The following is a 15,325-nucleotide window of genomic DNA, read 5'->3' as shown; positions in this document are numbered from 1 at the left end:
TTGTAGAAGCTGGAACCCCCAGCTGCCCCCAAATCTGACCGAGCAATTTCCCAGTACATTATCATAAACTCTCCTGCTTACTAATTCGACCAATCTGCCTGAGCCATTAACATCAGCGTACATCAAAACAAAATCAAACAAACTGATGTACGTCATGAAATCTTGTTTTGTGGCAGCAGTGCCATGCAAAACATCAAAATTATTATATTAGGAAAAAATCATAGGGGAAAAGAGGAATAGTGAGATGGTGTCCATAGGTTGTATACTGTTCAGAAATCTGATGGGAGTGGGGAAGATGCTGTTCTTGTTGAGTGTGGGTTTTTAGGCCCCAATGCCCCTTGCCCAATGAAAATAAGGCACATCTCGGACTCTGAGGCCACCTTCTTGAGGCACTGCATCTTGAAGATGTCCTCAATGACAGGGAGAGTTGTGTCCGTGAGGGAACTGGCTGAGGTTACAATCCTCTGCAACCTCTTTTGATCCCGTGCATCGGAGCCTCACTATCCGGCAGTGATGCAACCAGTCAGTATGCTCTCCATCGTACAGCTGGAATCTTGATGACATGCCGAACCTCCTCAAACCCCTGGCATTTCTTCATTGTAATTGCATCAGTGTGTTGGGTCCAGGATGGATCCTGGGAGATATTTACACCCTGGAACTTGAAGCTGCTCACCCTTTCCACCACTAACCAGTACCCCCCTCCCACCCTCAGAGGATTGGCATGTGCTCCGCTGACATTTTCATACAGAACTGAGTATATTTACAAGCCGAAGACTGAATAATCACTTCCATCTCAGTTTAATTGCCAACCTGGACCCTCCCTGGTTATACACTGCCATCTGTGCCCTCATTTAGTGTCATCCTCTGTGCCCCCGCATTTAGACACCCTCCACTGGCACCCCCTCTTCCTGCATCATTTGCACACACCATCCAGTGTGTGTCCCCTCAGTAACACACAGAAATCCCATGCCAACACTCACTACAAACCAGGACTGCGAACAGGCACGCCTTTAAAATCGCGCCACTTTCTTTTTAACCAAATACACAGACAAACATGGAATAAGAAACCAGTCAGCCCCTTAGGGCCAACGTTCAATGAGATAATGGCTGACAAATACATGAACACTGCACGTTCACTCTTGAGCCCAGTCTCTGAAAAACAAAATTAAGCATATACTTCATCTTCAGACGATTTGCATTTTGTTCCTCAGTGAACAATAAAGGAAGTTTAGTTATGTCAATTCAATAATGATTTTACGTGACCCATTGCCCTTTGATAATGTTTTAAAATGAGCGGTGTCTTTTTGTTACTGATTTTAAATCTGCAGAGTCCTGAGAGAACTAGGTGATATACAATCACAGACTGGTGAGGAGGTAGGGGAGGTATTGAACAGTTCAACAGATCACAAGCCAGGCTGAGAGAGGTCGCCACAGATGGCTGCTGATACATACCTGGTTTCTTACCAAATGTGACCCACAGTTTGAAATATGTCTGTAATAGTTTCACTGTTGACAGTTCAGTAATGTCAGCCTGATACTAGGACTGATGTGCCTCTCCCTTCCTCAGGGAGTTTACAATCCCTGCCATAGTACCCCTACTCTTTTCCCACACACAAAAATATCTACTGTAACTAAGTCCCAAGAGTCTATTGCACAGGGAGCAATGGGGAGGTGTTTGGAATGGCCTTCTGGTGCTTCATCTGTGTCCTTGCTCTGAAACTGCACCAATGCGCTTTTCAGCTGTGAAAGGCTTCACTGCTGTTCATCACACACAGGCTTGGTCAGCAGTGAAGATGCACAAAGGGCATCAAAACTGATGTGGAGTTTTCTGGGATATTCAGTTTCATCACTGGCAAAAGATTTTACTTCATTTTGAGGAGATTGCTGCAGAACAGTGGCCCAGGTGGCACCACATTCCTCTCTGTGTATTCAAGACCAAGCTCATTAACTTGAGCCCGCCAGTGTAGTGACTGCACTGGAAGGTAACAATGCAGCACTCCCGAGTAATGCGTGAAAATGCAATGCTGGCAGCAATGCAGCACTCCCTCAGAATTTTTATTGTCTTTTTGTAACTTGGGAGTGCTGCATTGCTAGCAAGACTGAGACATTGAACCAAACTGCAGTGCTTGTTGAGGAAATGCAGCAAATCAACTTTTCAAGAGCAAGGGATTTTGCCCTATGCAAAAGCAAATCTTCTTCTACAATAAAGGGAAGACCAATTTCCCAAATCAACACAGAAACACACAAGGAAGAGGGCTATTCACAGATGCCTGAAAGTCGAATTCACTCTTGGAGCAAGGCTGCCAATACTAGCCTCGCTTCTTTCCGTGCAACCGAGCACTCGACCACTATAATCTTATTTATGCACCTTGTAGATTAGCAGGTGTCCCAGAGGACTTCGTGATGAACAGTCATGCGATTACAGAGAAAGGGTCCTGGGGAAATGGTGCACTTTGAATACTTACAATTTTCTTGATTGATCTTAAAGTGCCTGGGTACCAAGAGACTTTGTGGTATGCTGCAGAAGCAAAATTTTCCTGAGTTGAGTACTTTGAACTGACAGTGATATACATTTTGCACAGTAACCAATCATATTGACCAACCAAGCATCGACACTCTGGTATGTGTCACCTGCAGGTCTGTGCTCCCACCCAGGAGGTCACTGTGATTGCACTGTAACAGAAATGGGGCTTTAAGTATTTTCTGCTGTTTGCATCTCATATTGTGTTGCAGTTCAGTATTAAATGTACAGTGACACAGGAGGTGTAATGGTCCATTGGGTTACAAACAGCAATAGCCTGACCAACCACATGGGGCTGGAATACAGACACACATGCACACAACAGGAGTCAGTCCTGACCCTGTGCTTTGTCTCTCACACACACACAAAACAAGAGTCAGTCATGACCCCATGCTTTGTCTCTGCCACCTTTTTCAGATTCCAGAATTTCTGCTGGCATTCCCAGGGCAGCGGAGGCTCTGGTTCATTCATTACAAGACAGAAGAAAGCAATGTGGCCTATCAAGCCTATGCTAAACCCAACAGTGCCAGACCCACTCCCTATCTCTGCATTTCCCTCTATCTCAGCAACACACCCTTATCATTTGCCAACAGCAGCAGTAACTCAGAAGCCATTCACCAAAAGCAATGTACAAAAGCCATTCAGCGAGAGTAACGTACAATAACCTTTCACTGAGAGTAACCATAGAACACTACAGCACAGTACAGGCCCTTCAGCCCTCCATGTTGTGCTGACCCATATAATCCTTTAAAAAAAGTACTAAACCCACACTACCCCATACCCCATAACATTACCCCATAACCCATTTTTCTTTCATCTATGTGCCTGTCCAAGAGGCTCTTAAATACCCCTAATGTTTTAGCTTCCACCACCATCCCTGGTAAGTCATTCCAGGCACTCACAACCCTCTGTGTAAAAAACTTACCCCTGATGTCTCCCCTAAACTTCCCTCCCTTAATTTTGTACATATGCCCTCTGGTGTTTGCTATTGGTGCCCTGGGAAACAGGTACTGGCTATCCACCCTATCTATGCCTCTCATAATCTTGTAGACCTCTATCAAGTCCCCTCTCATTCTTCTACGCTCCAAAGAGAAAAGTCCCAGCTCTGCTAACCTTGCTTCATATGTCTTGTTCTCCAAACCAGGCAACATCCTGGTAAATCTCCTCTGCACCCTCTCCATAGCTTCCACATCCTTCCTATAATGAGGTGACCAAAATTGAACACGATACTCTAAGTGCGGTCTCACCAAAGATTTGTAGAGTTGCAACATGACCTCTATACTCTTGAACTCAATCCCCCTGTTAATGAAGCCTAGCATCCCATAGGCCTTCTTAACTACCCTATCAACCTGTGCAGCGACCTTGAGGGATGTATGGATTTGAACCCCAAGATCCCTTTGTTCAACCACACTCTTAAGTAACCGATGATTAATCCTGTACTCAGTCTTCTGGTTTGTCCTTCCAAAATGCATCACCTCACACTTGTAACACACAGTAATCTTTCATTGAGAGTAACGTACAGTAACCCTTCACTGAGTAATGTACAGTAGCCCTTCACTGACAGTAACGCACAGTAACCCTTCCCTGAGACGAATGGACGGTAACCTTTCACTGACAGTAACTTACAGTAACTTTCACTGAGTAATGTACAGTAACCCTTCACTGACAGTAACGCTGGCAATCATTCCCTGAGTAATGTACAGTAACCTTTCCTTGAGTAATGTACAGTAACTTTTCACTGAGAGCAACGTACTGTAACCTTTCACTGAGTAACGTACCACACATTTCACTGAGTAACATACAGTAACCCTTCCCTGACAATAATGTACAGAAACATTTCACTGACAGTAACGCACAGTAACCCTTCCCTGAGACAAATGTACGGTAACCTTTCACTGAGTAACGTACAGTAACCCTTCACTGACAGTAACATACGGTAACCTTTCACGGACAGTAATGCTAGCAATCATTCCCTGAGTAATGTACAGTAACCTTTCCTTGAGTAACGCACAGTAACCTTCCACTGACAGTAACGTACCATAACCTTTCACTGACAGTAAGGTACAGCAACCTTTCACTGAGTAATGTACCGTACCTTTCACTGACATTAACATACAGAAACCTTTCACTGTGTAACGTACAGTAATCTTTCACAGAGGAATGTACAGTAACCTTTCTCAGAGAATAAGGTACAGCAAGCTTTCACTGAGAGTAAAGTATAACAGACAATTAATTTGCAAGCACATGGTTGGAATGTGGAGGGAAGCCAGAGGATGAGCAGTAACAAGTGTGACATGCAAAATTCCTATTGACAGCACCTGAGATCAGGATTTAAGGTGTTTTGCTGCAGCTATGAGCCAGCAGCACTAACCTCTGCAACCTCCCCTTGAATTCAAGGAGAATGGACAATTTCCCCAGACAGAAATCTGCCACTTTTAGCATCAAAGCAGTTAGTGTTACTAGTCACCCAAGTGCAGTTAACAGGAGCTTGCTGTACACAAATTGGCTGCTCTTTTCTCTATGCTGCAACAGCCCCTGCTTTCCCAAGGTGCTTTGCCTAGAAAGAGCTCCTGGACATCCTGAGGCTCTTTCCATGAGCACTGTGGGGCTCAGGCTCCCTGGCCTCCTGAGAGAGACAACCACCATTCATCTCGGGTTACAAAAGGAGCAAGACTGAATGAGTCTTTCAGTCTACCCAAGAGTTCACTAATAAGACAGGGCAGGGACCTCCTTACACAAAGTTTGTTCTGTTTCAAAAACTTTCTGTCGGCATTGTGAGCAGCCCACCAGCAGACAGGCTCAGCACATTCCCCGGTTCTTTTCAGTACAGATCTATCCCACTACTCTACAGCCTTTGTTCTTCGTACAATAACCCATTTTGTCAATTTGTTCTGCTCAACTTCCCTCCTTCCCCGATCAGGATTCCTTGGAAGAGGAGCCACTCCTCTGGATTAGTCAACAGGAACCTGTTGCGATCCAAAAGACAGGTCTGTGAATTCAGAGCTGAGGCTCATGAATCTGGGATGAAAGATCACAGATTCACGGGTCCGTTCATAAACTTTGAGTATAAAACCCATGCTTATGTGCTCAGTGCACTCTTGTGTTTACACAAACACCCCTATGGTTACGTGCACCTTCATCTTTACATGCACTATATGCACTCCTCAATGAGGACGCCTATGTTTACACAAACACTTTGATGCTTACATGCTCAGTGCACTGTTGGGGAACAGCTGATAGTCCTGATGTGGGGTCTCAAGCTGCTGATTCCCATCTATAGATGCTGCCCGACTTGCTGAGCTCCTCCAGAACATTGTGTGCATTACTCTAGATTTCCACCATCTGCAGTACCTCTTGTGTCTCAGAGCCTGGGAGAACTCCTCCAAGTCCTACTCGTTACTGACCCTCTGATCATCAGTAAGTACAGTGCACATATAGTGCACCTGGGTGCTCGAAAGTGGTGACACAGGTACACGAGGGGATGAAGCAGCTTTTGGGGCTGAGTTACAACAGCCAATTAACCCACCAACACACAGGTGTTTGGGATGTGCAAGGATACTGGAGCCCCCAGAGGTACCAGAACTGCTCGGAGAGAGAGCGTGAAAACCTCACGCAGACAGCAGCCAGGACAGGACTGAACAGAGTCTCTGGACACGTGAGGCAGCAGTGCTGCCAACCGCACCATCACGGCACCCCCTGGTGATGGGACACTGCAGGATATTAATATTTGCTGAGCTTCCAACATTACACCAGGATGTGTGCACTCTGCAAGCGTGTAACACACTTCAGGATATCCTGAGGGAGGGGAAGGGGCCTATCGTGCCGAGTTTGATTTGAACCTTCCATGCAAGCAGTGCAAATAGATTTCTGCCAGTGCTTCATCTGGAACAGGGATGCCAAGTCTGGAATTGGTTTATTATTGTTACATGTACTGAGATACATTGTTCATACAGAGCAATGCATTACACAGTGCATTGAGGTAGTACAGAGGAAAAAAGAATGCAGAAAAAAATGCAACAGCTATAGAAAGCATGCAGTGCAGGTAAACAGTAAGGTGCAAGATCAAAAGGAGGTAGATTGTGAGGTTAAGAGACCAACCTATCATACTGGGGAGCTATTTAATACTGATAACAGTAGGATGGAGGTTGTCCTTAAACCTGGTGGTACATGCTCTCAAACCTTTGTATCTTCTGCCCAATGAAAGAAGGGTTGGGGAGGTCTCTGCTTTACTGAGGCAGAGTCCATGGAGGGGAGGCTGGTTTCTGCGATGTGCTGAACTGCGTCTACAACTCTCTGCAAATTCTTGCGGTCACACCACAAAAAAATGCCAGGTCGCACATGCGGTCCAAAAACTCAACTCTTCTGAGGCAGTAGTGTGAGGGCTCAAGAGAGTGCTGAGATTGCAGAGGCAGTAGTGCGAGGGCTTGGGAGGGTGGTGAGATTGCACAGGCAGGAATGGGATCACTTAATGATGGCAGGGAGTCATTGAGCAAAGGACAGAAATAAGCCCTTTGGACCAACGAAGTTAGTCCCATTTTCCCAAGTATGGTCCATATCTCTTTAGGCCCTTCCTATTCATGTGCCTGAACAAGTGTCCTTTAAATGTTTTATCTGTCTCAACCACTTCTTTTGGAGACCCGTTTTAAAGACACACCACCTTCTACATGAAGACTTTGCCCCTGAGGTCCCTTCTAAAATCTTACACCTTTCATCTTAAACCTGTGTCCCATAGCTTTTGATTTCCTTTCCCTGAGAAAAAGATAGTCTGCATTCATCCTATGGATTCCCCTCACGATTTTATTCAGCTCTATAAAGTCTCCTATACTCCAAGGAATAAAGTCCCAACTTGCCTAGCCTCTCTCAAGCCCTTGAATCCTGGCAACACTCTTGTAAATCTTCTTTACACTCTTTTCCATCTTAATGACGTCTGTTGCAAGGTGACCAGAACTACACACCTATTCCAGCTGCAGCCTCACCTGGTACAAAAGCAAATTGAGATCCTAACCCCCCACACACAGTGTGCTAACCACCTTTTTCACCACTCTGTTCTACCTGTGACCTGCATTGCTGATACTCCTCCATGCAGAAAGCATTAAATCCATTACAGCCTCTCCTAACCTGGCTAGTTTGCCAGGCATCCTTCCACATCACCTGGCTCCCTACAGGGGACACAGCTGCCTCCAAGGAGTGACGTGACTGTTCAACAGAATCCAACGGAGCAGGAGCAGGAGTGTTTTCCTGTTTGGTGAAGCAGTGTTACACACCTACTTGAGTTACGCTATTTACCCTTTGTAGTCTTTCAGCTGCTCCCCAATGAGACCATGATAAATCTGATTCTGATATGGGTCTCTATTGTGAATTGAGAGTTGGAAGGGAGCAGGGAGAGGGCAGAGTGGGAAGCACCAGAGAGACATTCCGTAATAATCAATAAACCAATTGTTTGGAAGCAAACGACCTTACCTGATGTCTCAGGGCTGGAAGTTTCTCCACCTGCACACTCCCCCCCCACCCCCCCCGGCACTCCACCTGTCCCATGCTCCTCCACAAATGCTTCGTGTAGATGTGTTTGGTGGTGGGGAGGGCTTTATCCATGATAGACTGGGTCACACCCACTACTTTTTTGTAGGATTTTTCATTCGAGGGCATTGGTGTTTCCTTTGTCGAATGCTTATGATGCAGCCAGTCAATATACACTCCAATACACATCTATAGAATCTAGCTGCCTGATGAGATTTAAGGGCCAAGCACATAGAACAAGACTTGAATTGCTACTGCAAGATCAAGTTCCACCTTGGCAAAGCAGATTAATCACTGGGGAGATGTGGAATGAAACTGCTTTAAATATGTGGCAATGTATAAATGTGGGGATATACTGAATGTCAGTCTTCAAGTGAACAGAACTACCATGTTTTCTGCACAATGCTGACAAGGGAACATCTCACACCACTTCACTGGTTCTCTCCAGAAGGTCAGGTCACCTCAGGCTAGGAGATCCCAGAGGGGCTTCTGTTCAATTCTGTGGGAGTTCCAGTGCCCCGGCCACCACCTCCACATTGTTGTGGGTGTGTAGATGTTCCAAAAGAAATGACTCAACAACACTTCCATTGATATGAAGTGCAGGCGGGGAAATGGGACCGGTGTGAGTAATCTTTTAGTTGGACCTGTCCTTTTTGGAAAACTTTCTGCAGGTAAACACTTTTGACCACAAGTCCATAAGGCAGTGGTCAGCTGAAAAGCTTCTGCAGTGCTTCTGGGAGGAAAAGATAATGGGTCGTGTGGGATGGTTTCCCATGCAGACTGTTGGAATGCCTCATCGCCAGAACTCACCAACAAGAGCTTACATTTCACTTTGGCACACAGTGACTGAACACTTGACCCCCCCCCCCCCCAGTCTACCTTGCCATTGCCCTTCTTTGTCCATGTGCACTGCAGTTTCTCTGCAGCTGTTCCACCATGTGGAAATTTGCACTTTGTTTTCTTTCAACAGGCACTGTGTAATTATGTATGGCATGATCTGCCGGGCAACAAAAGTAGTGTTGAGGAAGCAGACAGGTTAAAGGAGGACTTAGACAGATTAGAAGAATGGGCAAAGAAGTGGGAGATGGAATATGGTGTTGGGAAGTGTCTGGTCAAGCACTTTGGTGGAAGAAATAAAAGTGTAGGCTATTTTCTAATTGGAATTTCTTTTAATCTTTGGCTCAAAGGGACTTGCAAGTCCTTGTGGAGAATTCCCTAAAGGTTGAGTTGGTGGTGAGGAAGGCAAATGCAACATTAGGATTTATTTGAAGTGGACTAAAAAATAAGAGCAAGGATGTAATTTTGAGTCTTTATAAAGTACTAGTGAGGCTTCACTTGGAGTGTTGTAAGCAGTTTTGTTCACCTTATCTCGGGAAGGACATGCTGACTTTGGAGAGGAATCGAAGGAGGTCGACGAAAATGGCGCTGGGATTGCATACAAGAGCGATGTAATGTTGTATCACCATGAAACGGGTCAAGCCACACTGGAAATATCGTGGTCAGTTCCAGTCACCTCATTATAGGAAGGATGTGGAAGCAATAGAGAGGGTGCAAAAGAAATTTATCAGGCTGCCAGGATTAGAGAGAATGGCTTATGAGGAAAGATTGAACGAGCCAGGTCTTTTCTCTTTGGAGCTAAGAAAGATGGGACGTGAGTAGGTAAATGAAGCATGGAAGGATTTGTGGGAGGGAAGTGTTAGATTGATTCTCGAGTACGTTAACATTATGGGCTGAAGGATCTGCACTGTGCTGTACGGTTGTATGTTCCATGTTCTGAAGTAAAGTAAAAGACTTTGGTGATAATTGCCCCCACTCAGCTTCCAATCATCACTCCCCTAACCACTCATTACCTCACTCAGACTTAACCCCCAGACTCAGCCACTGTAGCAGGGACCATTAGAACTGCCTGTCCCCACCCAAAGGGTTTGAGTTGGGGAAGCCAGCTGCAGTTACTATTTCAGATTCCCTATCGGGCATCAGGTGATCCTGGACTTTGGCAACTTCTCAACCCCACCCCAAAGTCATCCCACCCACCTCGATGTAATCCCACTTGGGGGGAACACCCCCACAGCAGCACATGGGTGACAGTGACATCATTCCAGCAGCAGTCAAGATAAAAGGGATCGATAGTGCTTCAACCTCAATCTTACAGACTAAAACAATATACAATATAAAGGGAATTTACCCATCTGGTTAATCTATTGACCAACATGGGGATCAGAGATTAAATGACACTGACCTGTTGGAGTGCAGGAACTCGTCTGACCCATGACTCTGCTCGAGTTTTCTACAAGTTAATGCCACAAGCGAGCAGCTTCTTCAACATCTGCTGCCAATCATGTTAGCTCACTGGACAAGCATCCAGCATGACCGTGCCTGTGGATCACACCTCCTCACACCACTGTCCTTTGCTGTTCTGTGCTCAAACTTTCCGGGAGCAGCAGCAGCTTTCAGCTCGCACTTGGCTTCCTCTCCCCCTCTCTGCTTGAGCTGAGTGTTTTTCTCCAAGGAAATTTGAAAAGGAACCTTGCACTGCTGCAACAAGTAGATTCAGAGCCCGGTCACGCTTGGGCGTGCTGTCGGAATTTCACCTTCCCTCCCATCTTCGAGCTCCAGAGAGGCGAGACTGAGAAGCATTCACCTCTTTTAGTCCGACAAAGCTGCACTCCCTCCCTTGGTGATGCCTACCCCTCAGCAAGCTTCACATCACCTCAAACCCTTCGTGAGAGGTCAGCATGCGAGAGCCTCTCGAGTAATAAACTCAAGGGAACTACTTCACTTGCAAGTCTTCTATGAATTTCTCAGCATGCTAATGTGCTGCAGCATCCTGTATAAAACTGCATCAGCCCTCTCTCCGCACTCCCTGCCGCTGACTGTCTCCCTCATCAGTAGATCTCAGAGATGTCAAGTACCTTGTGGTCAGACTTAGCTCGGGGTGGGGGGGGGGCGGGGTCACTGGATCTCCTGGTCACCCTCCATCCTGAAATCAACGCACACTCAAAAGTCTCCAAGAGTTTCCCTACCGTCCAGGATCATCCACAGCAAAACAGTGACTCTTGATAAGAATCACTCAGTTCAAAGCAAAACTGTTCCTTCATGGTCCTCCCACCTTCAGCTCGAGCACCCCCTCACTAACCAAGCCCCGCTGTCCTCACCTACTGCCCCAGCTCCAGGCTACACTGATTAACAGCATGTGAGAGGCCCAATTAAACACTGTTCACACACTCCCGCTCTACATAGCTGTCAGATCAATTGAAGGAAAATGAAAGAGAGAAAAGAAGGCGGAGTTTAAAGAACAGCCAGAGCCTTTATTCAGCACAAAAACTCACGCGAGACACCCTTTACAGCTCTTTAAGAAAATGTTTTTTTGAGTCTGTCTTTTCTTGAGATGATTTGCAAGAACCAGACAGAGATGACAGAAGGCCGAGTCCCTAAACTGTGCTTCTACTTAATTTATACTTTAAAGTCAGCACCCTGGCCCTGGTCTTGCACTCTCTCACCTCACACAGCAGCCACTTCACTCTCCTGTCACATATACCAGGCACACTTTGAGACACAGCTTCTTGCAAATGGTATTAAATGCATCGTAAGTGAAACTACTGAATGGCAAACTACAGTAGAGAAACATATGCCCTGATTGCAATTATGGTATAAATTATATACACCATAATGATAATATACAGTACACATTGTGAGTACAATATAACTGCTGCCTGATCTGTTGACATTTTTCAGGTTTTTCAGTCTTAATTCCATGTGCTCTGATTGTTAGAAAGTTATTTGTTTATTGAGATACAGCGTGGAATATGCCCTACTGGCACTTTAAGCTGACTGAGGCTCCAACCACCTCCCGCCACATTGAAGAGTAAGGCTGAAATAGCTCCAACTTCTAAAGGCACCTACTCTACAAGAAGATATTAAAACTGTTACTCCAAAACCTTTGGGAAATTCACAGTGATCAAAGGTCAATATCAGCTGGACAAAGGCAAATCAATCCATCCACATTTGAGTTGGAATCATACAACACAAAAACAGGCCCTTCGGCCCAAAGCACTCATTCTGACTTTCTTGACCATCTACTCCAATCCCATTTGCCTGCATTAGGATCATATCCTCCTATGCCTTGTCAGGTGCATGCTCAGATGTCTCTTAAAGACAGTATGTATCTGATTCCACCATCTCCGTCAGCAGCACGCTCCTGAGAATCAACCTCTCATGTGTGAACAAACCGACCCCTTCTACTGCCTTTAAAACTCTTTCCTAGAGAGGGAGAAGCGGGGCAGAGAGACAAAGACAAGTCTACTTAAAACGGTGTCAAAGCAAGACTGAATGACAGCTCTCCATCACCCCACTCACTTCTTGGAGTTCTTTTACGAACTAACATTTTACAGATAAAGATGGACAGAATATACTTAAGTTTTCAGATGACCCTTGACAAGGTGAGACATCAAAGGCTATTGGAACACCGATTAAAACAAGTGTATTAACCTACTCCAACATGAGAGAGAGAAGTATCTGCACTTACAGTGTGGGCCTAATAAATGAAACCCTTGCCCCACCCCCCTTCCTCCATTTCCCCACATTACTGATAGGGGCAGCTGCTCAGAACAATTGTTCTTCCATCCCCAACCCAAGAGGAGTGAATCACTTGAATCGCCTCCCTTACCCATCCCCTCTCCCCCGCACCCAGCAGTGGTGTGGCTGTGTCGCCGACGGCTTCTATAACTGGCTGTTGAGAAAGCTTATCCCATGGTCAAATTGGGGTTACTGGCCAAGGGTGGGGTCCTGCGATCAAATTCCACACATTCCACAAACATATCACCCTCTCCAAGTGGCCAATACATTCAAATGTGCCTTCTGAGAAACCACTCTGCCATCTATACTGATTTAGAAAAATAACATATTTGGCATATGGGCCTTGTGTAGATATGTTTAAATATCTTCAGGCATGCAGGTCAGATCCCCAACCTTACCTCAGTGAACATGGGGAATATTCAACTGCATGAAACAAGGGATACTTGCCCTGCACTCCATCCAAAGCCACTCACTCAAAACCACACCCCTTCCCAACTCAACTGCACCAAATCCTGCCCCTCCTTCCCTCCACACTCTCTGTCCAATCTCTACCCATTCCTCACATCAAAACCCCTCATTCGTTACTCTCCCTTAGAATTCTCCATCAACATCCTCTCAACTACTCACCCCTTCCGCTCACCTCCTACCCTCCCTCCACCACTACCCACTCTCTATCTAATCGTATATCCTCCGCATTCTTCCCCCCCCCCCCCCCCCGCCACTGGTTCTACCATGCTCTCAATCAACCACACCATACCCCATCTCCATCTACGTGCAAATATCTGCCATCTCATTCATGGAGGACCTGCACATGAATTCAGTGTTGTGCAATCAGTGAACACCTCCACTTGCCACCCTATGATGGAAGGAAGATGACCAATGAACCAGCTGAAGATGGCGGCCAGAATATCACGAGGAGGTTTAGCCTCATGGAGAACCCTCTGAGTGCACTGCAATCCTTTGCCAAGAATGACATTGTTATATAGAACAATACAGCACAGTACAGGCCCTTTGGCCCACAATGTTGTGCCGACCCTTAAACCCTGCCTCCCATATGCCCCCACCTTAAATTCCTCCATATACCTGTCTAGTAGTCTCTTAAATTTCACTAGTGTATTTGCCTCCACCACTGACTCAGGCAGTGCATTCCACGCACCAACCACTCTCTGAGTAAAAATCCTTCCTCTAATATCCCCCTCAAACTTTCCACCCCTTACCTTGAAGCCATGTCCTCTTGTATTGAGCAGTGGTGCCCTGGGGAAGAGGTGCTGGCTGTCCACTCTGTCTGTTCCTCTTAATATCCTGTACACCTCTATCATGTCTCCTCTCATCCTCCTCCTCTCCAGAGAGTAAAGCCCTAGCTCCCTTAATCTCTAATCATAATGCATACTCTCTAAACTAGGCAGCATCCTGGTAAATCTCCTCTGTACCTTTTCCAAAACTTCCACATCCTTTCACAGTGAGGTGACCAGAACTGGACACAGTACTCCAAGTGTGGCCTAACCAGAGTTTTATAGAGTTGCATCATTACATCGCATCTCTTAAACTCTATCCCTCGACTTATGAAAGCTAACTCCCCATAACCTTTCTTAACTACCCTATCTACCTGTGAGGCAACTTTCAGGGATCTGTGGACATGTACCCCCAGACCCCTCTGCTCCTCCACACTCCCAAGTATCCTGCCATTTACTTCGTACTCTGCCTCGGAGTCTGTCCTTCCAAAGTGTACCTTCATCTACCACTTCTCAGCCCACTTCTGCATCCTATCAATGTCTCTCTGCAATTTTCGACAATCCTCAACACTATCCACAACATCACCAACCTTTGTGTCGTTTGCAAACTTGCCAACCCACCCTTCTACCCCCACATCCACTTTGTTAATAAAAATCACGAAAAGTAGAGGTCCCAGAACCGATCCTTGTGGGACAGCACTAGTCACAACCCTCCAATCCGAATGTAATCCCTCCACCATGACCCTCCACTTTCTGCAGGCAAGCCAATTCCAAATCCAACTGGCCAAACTTCCCTGGATCCCTTGCCTTCTAACTTTCTGAATAAGCTTACCATGTGGTAAAGGTGTCTGCCCCCCGCCCCTTTACAAAGGTAGAGCGTTCCTATGAAACCTTTCTTAAGCTGAAATGGCGTCAAACAAAGAACCATTAAGTTATATGGGAAAAATTTTTGTAAAAGCGAAAATCTTCTTTGTAGTATGAAAACAGGTTACTAATGTAGGTCTTTTGTAAAAGCAAAGTAGTATAAAGTGAACACTCATAAAGCAGGGGACACCTGTACCTTGTCAAATACCTTACTAAAATCCATGTAGATCACATCCACTGCACTACCCTCATCTATATGCTTGGTCACCTCCTCAAAGAACTCTATCAGGCTTGTTAGGCACGAACTGCCCTTCACAAAGCCATGCTGACTGTCCCTGATCAGACCATGATTCTCTAAATGCTCATAGATCCTATCTCTAAGAATTTTTTCCAACAGCTTTCCCACCACAGACGTAAGGCTCACTGGTCTATAATTACCCAGACTATCCCTACTACCTTTTTTGAACAAGGGGACAACATTCGCCTCCCTCCAATCCTCCAGTACCATTCTGTGGACAATGAGGACATAAAGATCCTAGCCAGAGGCTCAGCAATCTCTTCCCTCGCCTCGTGGAGCAGCCTAGGAACTTATCCATCCTAATGTATTTTAACAACT

The 15,325-nt window shown here is 45.8% G+C and overlaps 1 protein-coding gene across 2 annotated transcripts in view; it reads right to left on the bottom strand.

Annotated features, from left to right (window-relative positions):
* Positions 1–15,325, bottom strand: part of LOC132380192 (caskin-2-like) — a 287,298-nt gene that overhangs the window by 149,149 nt on the left and 122,824 nt on the right. The window contains exon 1 of one of the 2 annotated variants that reach the window (XM_059948877.1): positions 10,278–10,844. The exons of the other annotated variant lie outside the window; for it this stretch is intronic. Coding sequence (XP_059804860.1) covers positions 10,278–10,308 — 31 coding nt within the window. The 5' untranslated portion in view covers positions 10,309–10,844. Of the gene's footprint in view, positions 1–10,277; positions 10,845–15,325 lie in introns of those variants that run through there. 2 annotated transcript variants of the gene reach the window in all.

Source organism: Hypanus sabinus, chromosome 23, assembly GCF_030144855.1.
Source record: "Hypanus sabinus isolate sHypSab1 chromosome 23, sHypSab1.hap1, whole genome shotgun sequence".
In the NCBI taxonomy this organism is placed as follows: Eukaryota; Metazoa; Chordata; class Chondrichthyes; order Myliobatiformes; family Dasyatidae; genus Hypanus; species Hypanus sabinus.
Note: the sequence above shows the minus strand (reverse complement) of the source record. Positions and strands in the feature narration are given on the sequence as shown.